The 13155-nt window shown below is 48.9% G+C and overlaps 1 protein-coding gene across 21 annotated transcripts in view; it reads right to left on the bottom strand.

Annotated features, from left to right (window-relative positions):
• LOC138740935 (neurexin-2-like) overlaps nt 1–13155 on the bottom strand; it is an 838414-nt gene that overhangs the window by 161521 nt on the left and 663738 nt on the right. For 14 of the 21 annotated variants that reach the window (XM_069894295.1, XM_069894297.1, XM_069894296.1 and 11 more), the window contains one exon: nt 5388–5495. The exons of the other annotated variants lie outside the window; for them this stretch is intronic. In XM_069894295.1, the coding sequence (XP_069750396.1) occupies nt 5388–5495 (108 nt within the window). The remainder of the gene's footprint in view (nt 1–5387; nt 5496–13155) is intronic. 21 annotated transcript variants of the gene reach the window in all.

The raw sequence follows: 13155 nt of genomic DNA, 5'->3' as shown, positions 1-13155 counted from the left end.
TGAAGGAGTCTCTTATTGTGTGAGTGGAATGGGACTGCAAGGGGATGTTGGGTTAAGTTATCTCACACAGTGTGAGTGGGATGGGGCAGTAAAGGGATGTTGGGTGAAGGTGTCTCTTACTGTGTGAGTGGAATAGGACAGTGAGGAGAAATTGGGTGAAGGTATATCTTAGGTTGTGTGGGGGATGGGACAGTGACGGGATTAGATGAAACCATCTCTCGCTGTGTGATTGGAATGGAATACTCAGGGGATGTTGGGTGATGGTATTTCTTACTGTGTGAGTGGAATGGGACCGTGAAGGGATGTTGGGTGAAGGTATCATTACAATGTGAGTTGAATGTGACAGTGAGGGGATCTTGGGTGTAGGTATTTCTTTCAGCGTGAGTGGAATGGTACTTTGCGGAGATGTTTGGTGAAGTTATCTCTGTGATATGGGACAGTGAGGGGATGATTTGTGAAGGCGTCTCTTTCTGTGTCAATGGGATGGGACAGTGAAGAGCTGTAGGGTGAAGGTATCTCATACAATGTGAGTGGAATGGGACAGCAAGGGGCTGTTTGGTTAAGGTATATCTCACTGTTTTTTAGTGGAATGAGACAGTGAGGGGATGTTGGATGGATGTGTCTCTTACTGTGTGAGTGGAATGGGACAGTTAGCGCATGTTGGGCAAAGGTATTTTTAGTGTGTGAGTGGATTGGAACAGCGAGGTGATGTTGGGGTAAGGTATCACTCACAGTGTGAGTGGAATGGGACAATGACGGGATGTTGGGAGAAGGTACCTTTACTGTGTGAGTGGAATGGGACAACGAGGGGATGTTAGGTTAAGGTATATCTCACTGTTTTTTAGTGGAATGTCACAGTGAGAGGATGTTGGATGAAGGTGTCTCTTACTGTGTGAGTGGAATGGGACAGTGAGGGGATGTTGGGTGAAGGCATCTCTCACTGTGTGAGTGGAATGGGTCAGTGAACGGATGTTGCATCAAAGTATTTCTTTTGTGTCAGTGGAATAGATCAGTAAGTGGATGTCAGGTGAAAGCATCTCACTCTGTGTGAGTGGAATCGGACATTTCGTGAATGTTGGGTGAAGGTATCTCTCATCGTATGAGTGGAATGGGTCAGTGAGGGGATGATGGGTGAAAGTATGTCTTCCTCTGTGAGTGGAATGGGACAGTGAGGAGAAATTGGGTGAAGGTACGTCTTACATTGTGAGGGGAATGGGACAGTGAGGGGATTGGATGAAACCATCTCTCGCTGTGTGAAGGTATTTCTTACTATGTGAGTGGAATTGGTCAGTGAGGGGATGTTGGGTGAAGGTACCTTTGCTGTGAGAGTGGAATGGGGCAGTGAGGGTATGTTGAGGTAACGTATCTCCCACTGTTTTCTAATGGAATGGGACAGTGAGTGAATGTTGGGTGAAGGAACAGTGGTTGGGACAGTGACAGTTAGTGTATCTTGGATGAAGGTATCTCTTACTCTATGAGTGGTATGGGACAAAATTGGATGTTGGGTGAAGGTATCTTTACTGTGTAAGTGGAATGGGTCAGTGAGTGGATGTTGGGTGAAGGTATCGCTTTCTAAATGAGTGGAATGGGACTGTGAATGGATGTTGGGTGAAGGTATCTCTTACTGTGTGAAGGTAATGGGACAGTGAGGGGTGGTTGGGTGATGGTAATTCTTACTGTCTGAATGGAATGTGACACTGTGGGTTGTTGGGTGTAGGTGTCTCTGAATATTGGAATGGAATGGGACAGTGATAGGATTTTGGGTGAAGGGGTCTCTTACTGTGTGAGTGTAATGGGAGATCAAGTGGATGTTGGGTGAAGGTATCTGTTACTGTGTGAGAGGAATGGGACAGTGAGGGGATGTTGGGTGAAGGGGATACTTACTGCATGAGTGGAATGGGACAGTGAGAGGTTGTTGGGTGAAAGTATCTCCGACTGTGTGAGTGGAATAGGACAGCGAAGGGATGTTGGGTGAATGTGTTTCTTACTGTGTGAGTGGAATGTAACAGTGAGGGGATGTTGGGTTAAGGCATCTCTCACTCTCTGAGTGGGATGGGACAGTGAGGCGATGATAGGTGAAGGTATCACTTTCTGTGTGAGTATATGGGTCAGTGAGGGGATTTTGGGTAAAAATGTCTCTTACTGTTTGAGTGGAATGGGACCATGAGGGGATGTTGGGTGAAGGGGTCTTTTACTGTGTGAGAGGAATGAGAGTGTGAGGTGATGTTGGGTGAAGGTTTCCCTTACTGTGTGAGTGGAATGGGACAGTGAAGGGATGTTGGGTGAAAGTATATCTTTTGTGTGAGTGGAATAGGTCAGTAAGTGGGTGTCGGGAGAGGGGGTTGGGTGAAAGTATCTCTCGCTGTGTGATCTGAATGGGACAGTCAGGGGATGTTGGGTGAAGGGATTTCAAACTGTGTGAGAGGAATGGGACAGTGAGGGGATGTGGGCTGAAGGTTTCTCTTAATGTTTGAATGGAATGGGACAGTGAAAGGATGTCGGGTGAAGGGTTCTCTTACTGTGTGAGTGCAATGGGACAATGAGGGGATGTTCTGTGTAGGTATTTCTTTCTGTGTGAGTGGAATGGGAGAGTGCGTGTACGTTGAGTGAAGTTATCTCTCACTGTGTGAGTGGAATGTGAGAGTTGCAGGATGTTTGGTGAAGGCGTCTCTTTTTGTGTCAGTGGAATGGGACAGTGAGGGGATGTTGGGTGAAGCTTTCTCTTTCTGTGTGAGTGGAATGGACAGTGAGGGATTTGGGTGAACGTATCTCTCGCTGTGTGATTGGAATGGGATAGTCAGGGGATGTTGGGTGAAGGTATTTCAAATTGTATGTGGAACTGGACATTGAGTGGATGTTGGGTGAAGGTATTTCTTACTATGTGAGTGGAATGTGATCTTGAAGGGATGTTGGGTGAAGTGGTCACTCACTGAGTGGAAAGCGACAGTGAGGGGAAGTTGGGTGAAGGGATTTCCAACTGTGTGAGTTGAATGGGGCAGTTAGGGGATGTTGGGTGAAGGTATCTCTTACTGTGTGAGTGGAATGGGACAGTGAGGGGATGTTGGGTGAAGATGTCTCTTACTGCATGAGTGGAATGCGACAGTGATTGGATATTGCGTGCAGGTATCTCTTACAGTTTGACAGAAATTGGACAGCAAGTGGATATTAGGTGAAAGTATATCTTACTCTATGAGTGGAATGGGTCAGTGAGTGGATGTTGGTGAAGGCATCTTTCACTGTGTGAGTGGAATGGGACAATGAGGGGATGTTGGCTGAAGGTTTTTCTTCAGGTGTGCGGGGAATGGACAGTAGTGGGTTGGGTGAAAGTATGTCTCGCTGTGTGATTGGAATGGGATAGTCAGGCGATGCTGAATGAAGATATTTCAAACTGTGTCTGTGAAACTGGAGTGTTAGTGGATGTTGGGTGAAGGTATTTCTTACTATATGAGTGGAATGGGACCATGAAGGGATGTTGGGTGAAGTGGTAATTTACTGTCTGAGAGGAATGCGACAGTCAGGGGATGTTGGGTGAAGTTATTTCTTATTATGTGAGTGGAATGGGACCGTGAAGGGATGTTGGGTGAAGTGGTCACTTACTGTCTGAGTGGAATGCGACAGTGAGGGGATGTTGGGTGAAAGGATTTCCTACTGTGTGAGTGGAATGGGACAGTAAGGGGATGTTTCGTGATGGTGTCTCTTACTGTGTGAGAGGAATAGGACAGTGAGGGGATGTTGGGTTAAGGTATCTCTTACAGTGTGAGTGGAATGGGACAGTCAGGGGATGTTGGGTTAAGGTATCTCTTACAGTGTGAGTGGAATGGGACAGTCAGGGGATGTTGGGTTAAGGTATCTCTTACTGTGTGAGTGGAATGGGATGTTAGATAACACCAGAACCCTGGTTCTATCACAGTTACCTGAACCCAAGCTGCGAGCATTTTAGCCTGCTTTGGAATCTCCCTGGGCCATGAAGATTGCAATGAATGACATCATTCACTCAACAAAAAGGAAACGTTCCCATTGAGAATTAGCTCCCTCGCTTGCAAGTTGGACTTTTCCTGCGCATGGTTCGAGAAGCAACAAGGTCTTCAACAATTTCTCAGGGAGTTGGATGGGTCTCCATGTTGGATGCTTACCAATGGAAAGAAAGCAATTGTTGGCTCACCCTTGGGGGTCATCATCATGGCCTGCAACAATGGCACTGGGCAGCGACAAGCCAGAGAATAAACCCTCAGATGGCCATCACCATCTATAGAGTCACCGGCCAGATGGCTAATACTTGTTTACTTAGTCTGTATAATGGTGCACTTTTAATTGTTCTAAAGCAGTGGCTTTGTTTGTCGTTAAGGACATTTAACACAAGATTACCCATTTACAGGATTTTAGCCTTGATTTTATAGAGAATTTAAACCAAACAAATCAGAGATCTTATTTATGCAGTCAATTTATTAAAGAAATAGCCAGCAGAGACATTTCATATTTTGAATTAATTTGAGCTGCATTGATTTAAGGAACTTTACCTGAGACTACAAGGCAGACTCTTGAAGACAAATACTTCCCAGTTTATAAAGGGTTAACCTTGTTTTAATTCTGGAGTGAAAGGACAATGCACATTTCTTCAATATTAACCCTTCAGCATTTATCACAGACCCATGGTTTTATTTATCATTATTAAGTCCTTTCCTCGTTAATTTAGTTCTTTTATTTTTGGGGTAAGTGGTTTTAATTTTGTGCTGTTGATGACACCACAGGAGACTGTGTTCAAGTTCTCAGCGGCGGTTCTCCACAGACAATGCCTGGGGTTTTCCAACGTTCCCACCAACCCATCCCACTCTCTCTCCAGTGGGGGGTCCGACACACCCCCACCCCATCCTGCTCTCTCCAGTAGTGGGTCCGAAACCTCCCGCCACCCTCCCGGTCTCTCCAGTAGGGGGTCTGACACACCGCTACATCCTCCTGGGCTCTCCAGTAGTGGGGCAGAAATCCCTTCACCCTCCCGGTCTCTCCAGTAGGGGGGTAGAAACCCGCACCCCATCCCAGTCTCTCCAGTAGGGGGTCTGACACCCCCCCCTACACCCTCCTGGTTTCTCCAGTAGATATTCCGATATCCCCCCCAAGTCTCTCCAATAGGGGTTCCGACACCTCCTCCTAGTCTCTCCAGTAGGGGGTCTGACACCCCTCCCGGTCTCTCCAGTACGGGGTCCAACACCCTCTCCCCATCCCTCCTGGTCTCTCCAGCAGGGAAGTAGCCATCTCCCCACCTCTGACCTGACAATCCACAACGCTCCGTGGGCAACCATCCCTGTAAAAACTCTTCCCTCACGCCTCCGCTTCCCCCCTCTGCTTCACTTACCCCTTTTAAGATCTCCTTCAAATTTCCATGCCCCTACCTTTGCCCATTTTGTCAATACATCTTTCAAGCTTGAGGCTCGATGCTCTTTGATGGATCGTCGGACACTTTACGATGTTAAAAGTGATGTTCCATTTGCTTGCTGATGCTGTGGTTTGACAGATGCCAAATATTTAGACCATACGACTATAAGGCATAGGAGCAGAAATAAGCCATTCAGCCCATCGAGTCTACCCCACCATTCCATCATGAGTTGATTCATTGCCCACTGCCTGGCCTTTGTTGCCCTGGTTAATCATGAACCTGTCAATCTCTGCCTTAAACACACCCAATGACCAGTGCTGGAGCGGCTGCAGGGCAGATTCACCAGAGATGGTGGGCTCCAGCTACGTGGGGGAAGTTGGGTCTGCCTCCTTGAAGGAGATGGGACGAGGTTAACATTAGGAGGGATGCTTCAATCCCTGGGACAAACCTTTACTTACCCTCTCAACCTCAAAAAGAACCATTTCTTCCTGTTCTCAGTTTCCCATCAGCTCAGAAAGTTCCCCAGTGTAACACCCCTCCTGGACCCGAGGTAACAGGACGACGCTGGAGAAACTCAGCAGGTCACGCAGCGTCCTTTATACAGCAAAGATAAAATGTTTTGGGCTTGAGCCCTTCATCACGAGATGAGCAAAATGTCAGCCGAACAAAATGGTGGGGGTGGGGGGAGGGCTGGGAGAGGAGAACAGACCCATAGGCATCGGTGGATCGTGGAGGGAGGGCATAGCAGCAAACAGGGGGAGGGGGTTGGCTCTGTGACTGGAGAGGGAAGGGGGTGGAGAGATGGGGGGAAGGGAGGGGAAACAGGGAGTGGGCTGGCAAAGACCCGAGAAGTTGATGTCAATGCCGTCTGGTTGGAAAGGGCCCGGACGGAATATGGTGTTGCTCCTCCAATTTATGTTGTGGTCCTGCCCACCCCATCCCCCACCATTTTGTTTGGGCGCCTGCCGACATTTTGCTCATCCCTTGATGAAGGGCTCAAATCCGAAACGTTGGTTCTGTATCTTTATCTCTGCTCTATAAAGGACGCTGTGTGACCTGCCGAGTTTCTCCAGCGTCGTGTTTTTACTTCAACCATGGTGTCTGCAGTCTTTCATGTTTAACCCTCCCTGATCCGAGGCAGGGGGTGGGGGGGGGGGGGGTCCCAGTACACCAACCCTCTCTGACCTGGTGTTTGTGGTCCCAGTGCACTGGCCCTCCCTGACCCAGGGCTGGGGGGTCACAGTGCACTGACCTTCCCTGACCCATGGATGGGGTCCCACTGCACCAACCCTCCCTGACCCAAGGCTGGGGGTCCAAGTGCACTGAACCTCCCTGATCCAACGCTGGGGGTCCCAGTACACCAACCCTCCCTGACCTGGCATTTGGGGTCCCAGTGCACTGGCCCTCCCTGACCTTCTGGATCCAGTTCCCCCAAATGTTTTCCAGCAGGTCAGGGATCCACTATTGGAATGTAGTGACAGAACGGTCACAAGCTGAGTTTGGCCATGTGTGTGTATTGCACGATGAAATGAGACGCAGGACCCTGCTGTCTGCCGGTCCGCTGTGAGACCACCAGCTTCAGTCAAGTAACCTTGGCGAACACAGCAGCCAGTGCACAGATTCCTAATGCAGATTAACCTACTGTGAAGTCACGAGTCACATCCGATAGACCACACACTGTCAGTCAGTCACAGATTGACTCTAGATTCCTAAGTCCATAAGACATAGGAGAAGAAATAGGCCATTCAGCTCATCGAGTCTGCCTCACTATTCAAACATGAGTTGATCCATTTCCCACTCAGCCCAACTGCTCGGCCTTCGCCCCATAACCTTTGATGCCCTGTCAATCTCTGCCTTAAATACACCCAATGACCCGGTCTCCCAACCATCTGTGGCAACAAATTCCACAGATTCACCATCCTCCAACTGAAGAAACTCCTCCATGTCTCTGTTCTGAGTGGACGCTCTTCAATCCTGAGGTTGTGCCCTCTTGTCCTGGACTCTCCCACCGTGGGGAACAACCTTTCTACATTGACTCTGTCCGCGCCTTTCAACATTCAAAATGTTTCAATGAAATCCCCCCCTCATTTTCCTAAATCCCAATGAGTCCAGGCAAAGAGCCGTCAAACACTCCTCATATGATAACCCTTTCATTCCTGGAATTATCCTTGTTAACCACCTCTGAACCCTCTCCAATGTCAGCCCATCCTTTCTTAAACGAGGAGCCCAAAACTGCTCACAATTCTCTACGTGAGGCCCCACCAGGGCCTGATAAACCCTCAGCACCACATCCCTGCTCTTCTATTCTATTCCAGTTGTAATGAACGCCAGCATTTGCCTTTTTCACCTCTTACTCATCCTGCAAGTTCACCTTCAGGCCGTCCTGGACAAAGACTCCCAGCTCCTTTCACATCTCCCCATTTAAAAAGTAGTCTGCCCATATATTTCTTCTACTGAAGTGCATGCCCGGGAACTTTCCGACATTGTACGTCATTTGCCAATTCTCTGCCTGTTCTACTGCTCTAAGTCCTTCTGCAGCTTCCGTTAAACGACACCATGATATAATTAGTGGTGTACTGAACAAGCCACTAACAGCAGTTGACTCAGAAAAATTTGTCTTTATAATATTACCGAATTACTGTTGCATTTACATAAATTAATTTTACATTGTTGGCCAGTAAGAGGTTAGTTGAGGCGGATAACGGATAACTGTACTGTTGTACATCCTGATCAATGATTTTATTGTAGACATACAGCACAGTAACAGGCCCTACCCAAGAGCCCATGCCGCCCAATTACATCCAATACACCTACAACCCCCCCCCCCCCCACCCGGTACGTTTTGAACGGTGGGAGGAAACCGGAGCCCCCGGGAAAAACCCACACTGACAAGGGGAGAATGTTCAAACTCCTTACAGACGGTGCGGGATTCAAACTCAGGTCACTGGCACGGTAACAGCATTGAGCTGATATTCTGTTTACAGTCCAACGCATCAGCCCAATGCAAACGAGCACCACAATCACATGATTTGACTTCAGTCACGTGATGATAAGTGAGCTTTGTTAACATAAGACAAGTCATTTCATGTCTTCCCAGAGAATTGGCTATCACATAACCCATCAGGTCTATTGGAAGCAAGCCTGGCTGGGCCAAAAGGTGGCTCTGAATAGGCAGCAGGATTCTGGTAACTATTTATTGCATCCTTGACCCTAGTCTGTGTACAGCCAACTTAAAACTGAAATGGGTCTGGGCCCAAGATGGCCCAAGGAGCCACAAGGAGTTGCTGACTCCGGGGGAGCAGAGGACCAGCGCAGGGTACCAGAAACTGGGAGAATACCCCCGCTTGAGAAGGAGATGTCCCTGCAGGCCAGTTAACATGACGGCAGAACATCGAGGGGCTCTACGGCTGAAGGCCACACGGGCTGCCGGCAACTCAAGGTCAAAGGGCTCGTGCCAAGCCGCGGGCTGCTGGAAGACTGGCTCACAGGAACCAGGGACCTGAACCAAAATTCGAGAGGGTGCTGGGTGGGGAGACTCCCAAAGGGCCTCTGGCGCCGAAGGCTTCCTTGACATGTTCGTGGTTCGGATTGGGAGCTTGGGCGGCCGATGGTTTGTGGCTGCAGAAGCGCTGGAGGCAACTTTATGGACACTCAGTGACTCCGGGGTGGGGGGTGGGGGGGAACAACTCTGCTTCTCTTAAGGGGTAATGCTAATGCCTAATCTTTGCCTTACGGCAGTCTAAAGGCAGTTTCATGTAATGCTGCATTATCTGTTCATTTTATAACAATAAATAGTATCCAATTTGAAGTTAGGGAGCGCTTGCCCTGATACATGAATGATGCAGCCTGCATTTGTTGAAGTTGGTAATGTTTTTAAATCTGTCTGAGTTCCAACCTTATTGCTTGTTGCAGGAGATGCATAGATTTCCAGGTTTAATTGAACACTGCTGCACTCATACCTCACTGCTCTTGTCTGGCACACAAGATGAATCACTGCTAGTTAACAGAAGACCTTTTCACTTCACTGCTATTATTCAGAGGCATTAAACATGGTGGTTTTTCATCAGATTTGCCCATCTCCAAGCCACATTGGTTCACGGCTGACCTCTTCCCTGATGCCTCCACCTGCCACTCCCACCTTAGCCGTGACAGGGACCTGTCTTTCTGCTCTTCTTCGTTCTGCCATTAGTGGCCTTGCCTTCAGCCGCCTGGACCCCTCGAGCTCTGGGATTCCCTCCTGAACCTCCCTCTCTTTCTTTGCCACTCAACACATTTCTTCATTGGCACCCATTTTGACCTGATAACACTCTGAGATGGATCAAGCCAACTAAAGGAGTGAAACACGGAGGTCTGTAGGCGCTGTGTTTGTTGTAAAAGCACAGTGACGCAGGAGGACCTTGGCCGGTCTCATAGCGTCCAGAGGAGGTAAATATATTACTGACATCTCAGGCCTGAGGCCTTTCTAAAAGTACAATCAAAGAACAGGAAGTCTGGGGTGAGAAAGGGGGAGGAATTGGAAGGGGAGGAGTCCAGACATGGACCCCTTTTCAATTCCCTGTCCCATTCCCTCGCAGTCGTGTCTATATGTGGTCTCATGCACTGCCAGACTAAGACCACCCTCAAATTAGAGGAACAACACCTCATCTTCTGAATGGAATCCTTTTCACCCAATGGTTCTCAACCTTTTTCTTTCCACTCACATCCCACTTTATGCCACCGGGGCTCTGTGATTGGTAAGGGATTGCTTAAGGTGGGACATGGGTGGGAAGGGAAGGTTGAGAACCACTGCTCTAGACCCGATTGTCACTGAAATATTTTGCTTGAAAAAAATAGTCAATGGACCATTTCCTTTGGAGTTCTGAAATGGTGCACATAATGAATCAAGAGGGACAATTAAAACAGTGGGTTTCAAACATTTTCTTTCCACCCACATCCCACCTTAAGCAATCCCTTACTGATCACAAAGCTCCAATGGCACAGGGATTACTAAATTTCTCTCTCTCTCTCTCTCTCTCTCCTTTTCCCTCTGTCTCCTTTCCCAGAACTAAATTCAATTCTCACCTCTCCTCTTATCATCTCCAATTAACACTTTGTGTTGGTCTGGACCCCTCCCCCTCCCTTTCTCTCCCCTGCCTTTATCCAGATGCCTTCCTGAACTTTGCATATTCCTCGAGGAAGGGCTCAGGCCCAGAACGTCGGTGATAGATCTTCACCTCCTACGAACGATGCGGGACCAGCCAAGTTCCCCCAGTGTTTCTGTATGTTCTAAAGCCAACTAAAGGAGAGGCCACATTGGGTCAGGTACAGGGTTATGCACCTGGTCAGGTGACAGACCTCTCAGTGGGCAAGCATATTGGAGACAATGGCCATAACACATTGGCCTTCAGCTTAGCTTCTTCAAGGTAAGACTAGGTGGGGCAGCAAGACAACCAGAAGAAGAAAACATGCTTAAAAGGTTTAGGAAGCCAAAACCCCTTCATTAGGAAACCAGGGACAATCTTAGGAAAGGACATCGGAGAGTGAGAAAAGGGGATTTGAAGGCCTTGCATGGAGGATTAAGGAAAACACTAAAGGGGTTTTAAGGGTAAGTATTTTTACATGGAGAGTTGTGGAGACCTGGAAGGCCTTGCCAGGGGATGGAGGTGGAGGCTGGAACATTGGGGGCATGTAGGAGACTCTTCGACAGGCCCATGGATGGAAGGAGAATCGAGGGTCAGAGAGTAAGGAGGGTTTCGGTTTTTTTTGGTTGGCATATATAGGTCAGCACAACATTATGGGCCGAAGGGCCTGTACTGCAATGTAATGTTTTATATTCTTTATGTTCGACACATATATGAAGAACAGAAGGGTGACTTGAGTGGGGGGGTCAGGACCGATTAGGGATAAAAGGGGGAATGTGTGCTCTGACCCTAAGAATTTATAAATCGTTGTAAGATCCCACTCGCGGCCCCTTTCATCCTTCTCTCTCTCTCTCTCTCTCTCTCTCTCTCTCTCTCTCTCTCTCTCTCTCTCTCTCTCTCACTCTCTCTCTCTCTCATAACACAGTCCTCCATTTCAGCCAACATCCTTGAGAACCCTTGATGCAGTTTCTTGAACAATCACATTCTTTACACCAGATGGGAACAGGATCTAAATTTTATAAATTTAAATTTTATAAATTTAGATGTACAACACAGTAACAGGCCATTTCGGCCCATAAGCCCGTGCCGCCCAGTTTACACCCAATGGACCAACATCCTCGGTACGTTTTGGGATTGGAGGAAACCGGAGCCCCCGGGGAAAACCCACGCAAACACGGGGAGAACATTTGAACACCTTAAAAAGAGCACGGGATTCAAACACAAGTCCCGATCACTGGTGCTGTAACCGAGGTGCGCTCACCGTTACACCAACTGTGCAGTCCCGTGGGCAATAGTCCAGTCTCACTGGCATCTTATAAAATTGCGACATAACATCCTGCTCCTGAACAATCAGCCTTGTCCTATGTGCTAAACACCTTCATGACCTAGAGTACTTGTACCCCTTAATCTCTCTGTTCTACCACAATCCCCAAGGGACTGTCAATCGGTCCCTGACTGTAACCCCTACACCATTTCCCGTCTGTAACCCAAATACCCTTCCCTGTCTGTAACCCCTACACTGTTCCCTGTCTGTAACCCCCACACCAGTCCCTGTCTGTAACCCCTACACTGTTCCCTGTCTGTAACCCCCACACCAGTCCCTGTCTGTAAACCCCACACCAGTCCCTGTCTGTAACCCCTACACTGTTCCCTGTCTGTAACCCCCCACACCAGTCCCTGTCTGTAACCCCTACACTGTTCCCTGTCTGTAACCCCCACACCAGTCCCTGTCTGTAACCCCTACACTGTTCCCTGTCTGTAACCCCCACACCAGTCCCTGTCTGTAACCCCTACACTGTTCCCTGTCTGTAACCCCCACACCAGTCCCTGTCTGTAACCCCTACACTGTTCCCTGTCTGTAACCCCCACACCAGTCCCTGTCTGTAACCCCTACACTGTTCCCTGTCTGTAACCCCCACACCAGTCCCTGTCTGTAACCCCCACACCAGTCCCTGTCTGTAACCCCTACACTGTTCCCTGTCTGTAACCCCCACACCAGTCCCTGTCTGTAACCCCTACACTGTTCCCTGTCTGTAACCCCCACACCAGTCCCTGTCTGTAACCCCTACACTGTTCCCTGTCTGTAACCCCCACACCAGTCCCTGTCTGTAACCCCCACACCAGTCCCTGTCTGTAACCCCTACACTGTTCCCTGTCTGTAACCCCCACACCAGTCCCTGTCTGTAACCCCCACACCAGTCCCTGTCTGTAACCCCCACACCAGTCCCTGTCTGTAACCCCTACACTGTTCCCTGTCTGTAACCCCCACACCAGTCCCTGTCTGTAACCCCCACACCAGTCCCTGTCTGTAACCCCTACACTGTTCCCTGTCTGTAACCCCTACACCAGTCCCTGTCTGTAACCCCTACACTGTTCCCTGTCTGTAAACCCCACACCAGCCCCTGTCTGTAACCCCTACACTGTTCCCTGTCTGTAACCCCCACACCAGTCCCTGTCTGTAACCCCTACACTGTTCCCTGTCTGTAACCCCCACACCAGTCCCTGTCTGTAACCCCTACACTGTTCCCTGTCTGTAACCCCCTCACCAGTCCCTGTCATGAAAGACCCCAACAATGAAGACGCTGTTTACATCCGGTACCGCACGGATGGCAGTCTCTTCAATCTGAGGCGCCTGCAAGCTCACACCAAGACACAAGAGAAACT

The sequence above is a fragment of the Narcine bancroftii genome, chromosome 8 (genome assembly GCF_036971445.1).
Source record: "Narcine bancroftii isolate sNarBan1 chromosome 8, sNarBan1.hap1, whole genome shotgun sequence".
NCBI classification, from domain to species: Eukaryota; Metazoa; Chordata; class Chondrichthyes; order Torpediniformes; family Narcinidae; genus Narcine; species Narcine bancroftii.
This window is presented reverse-complemented; position numbering and strand designations above follow the sequence as displayed.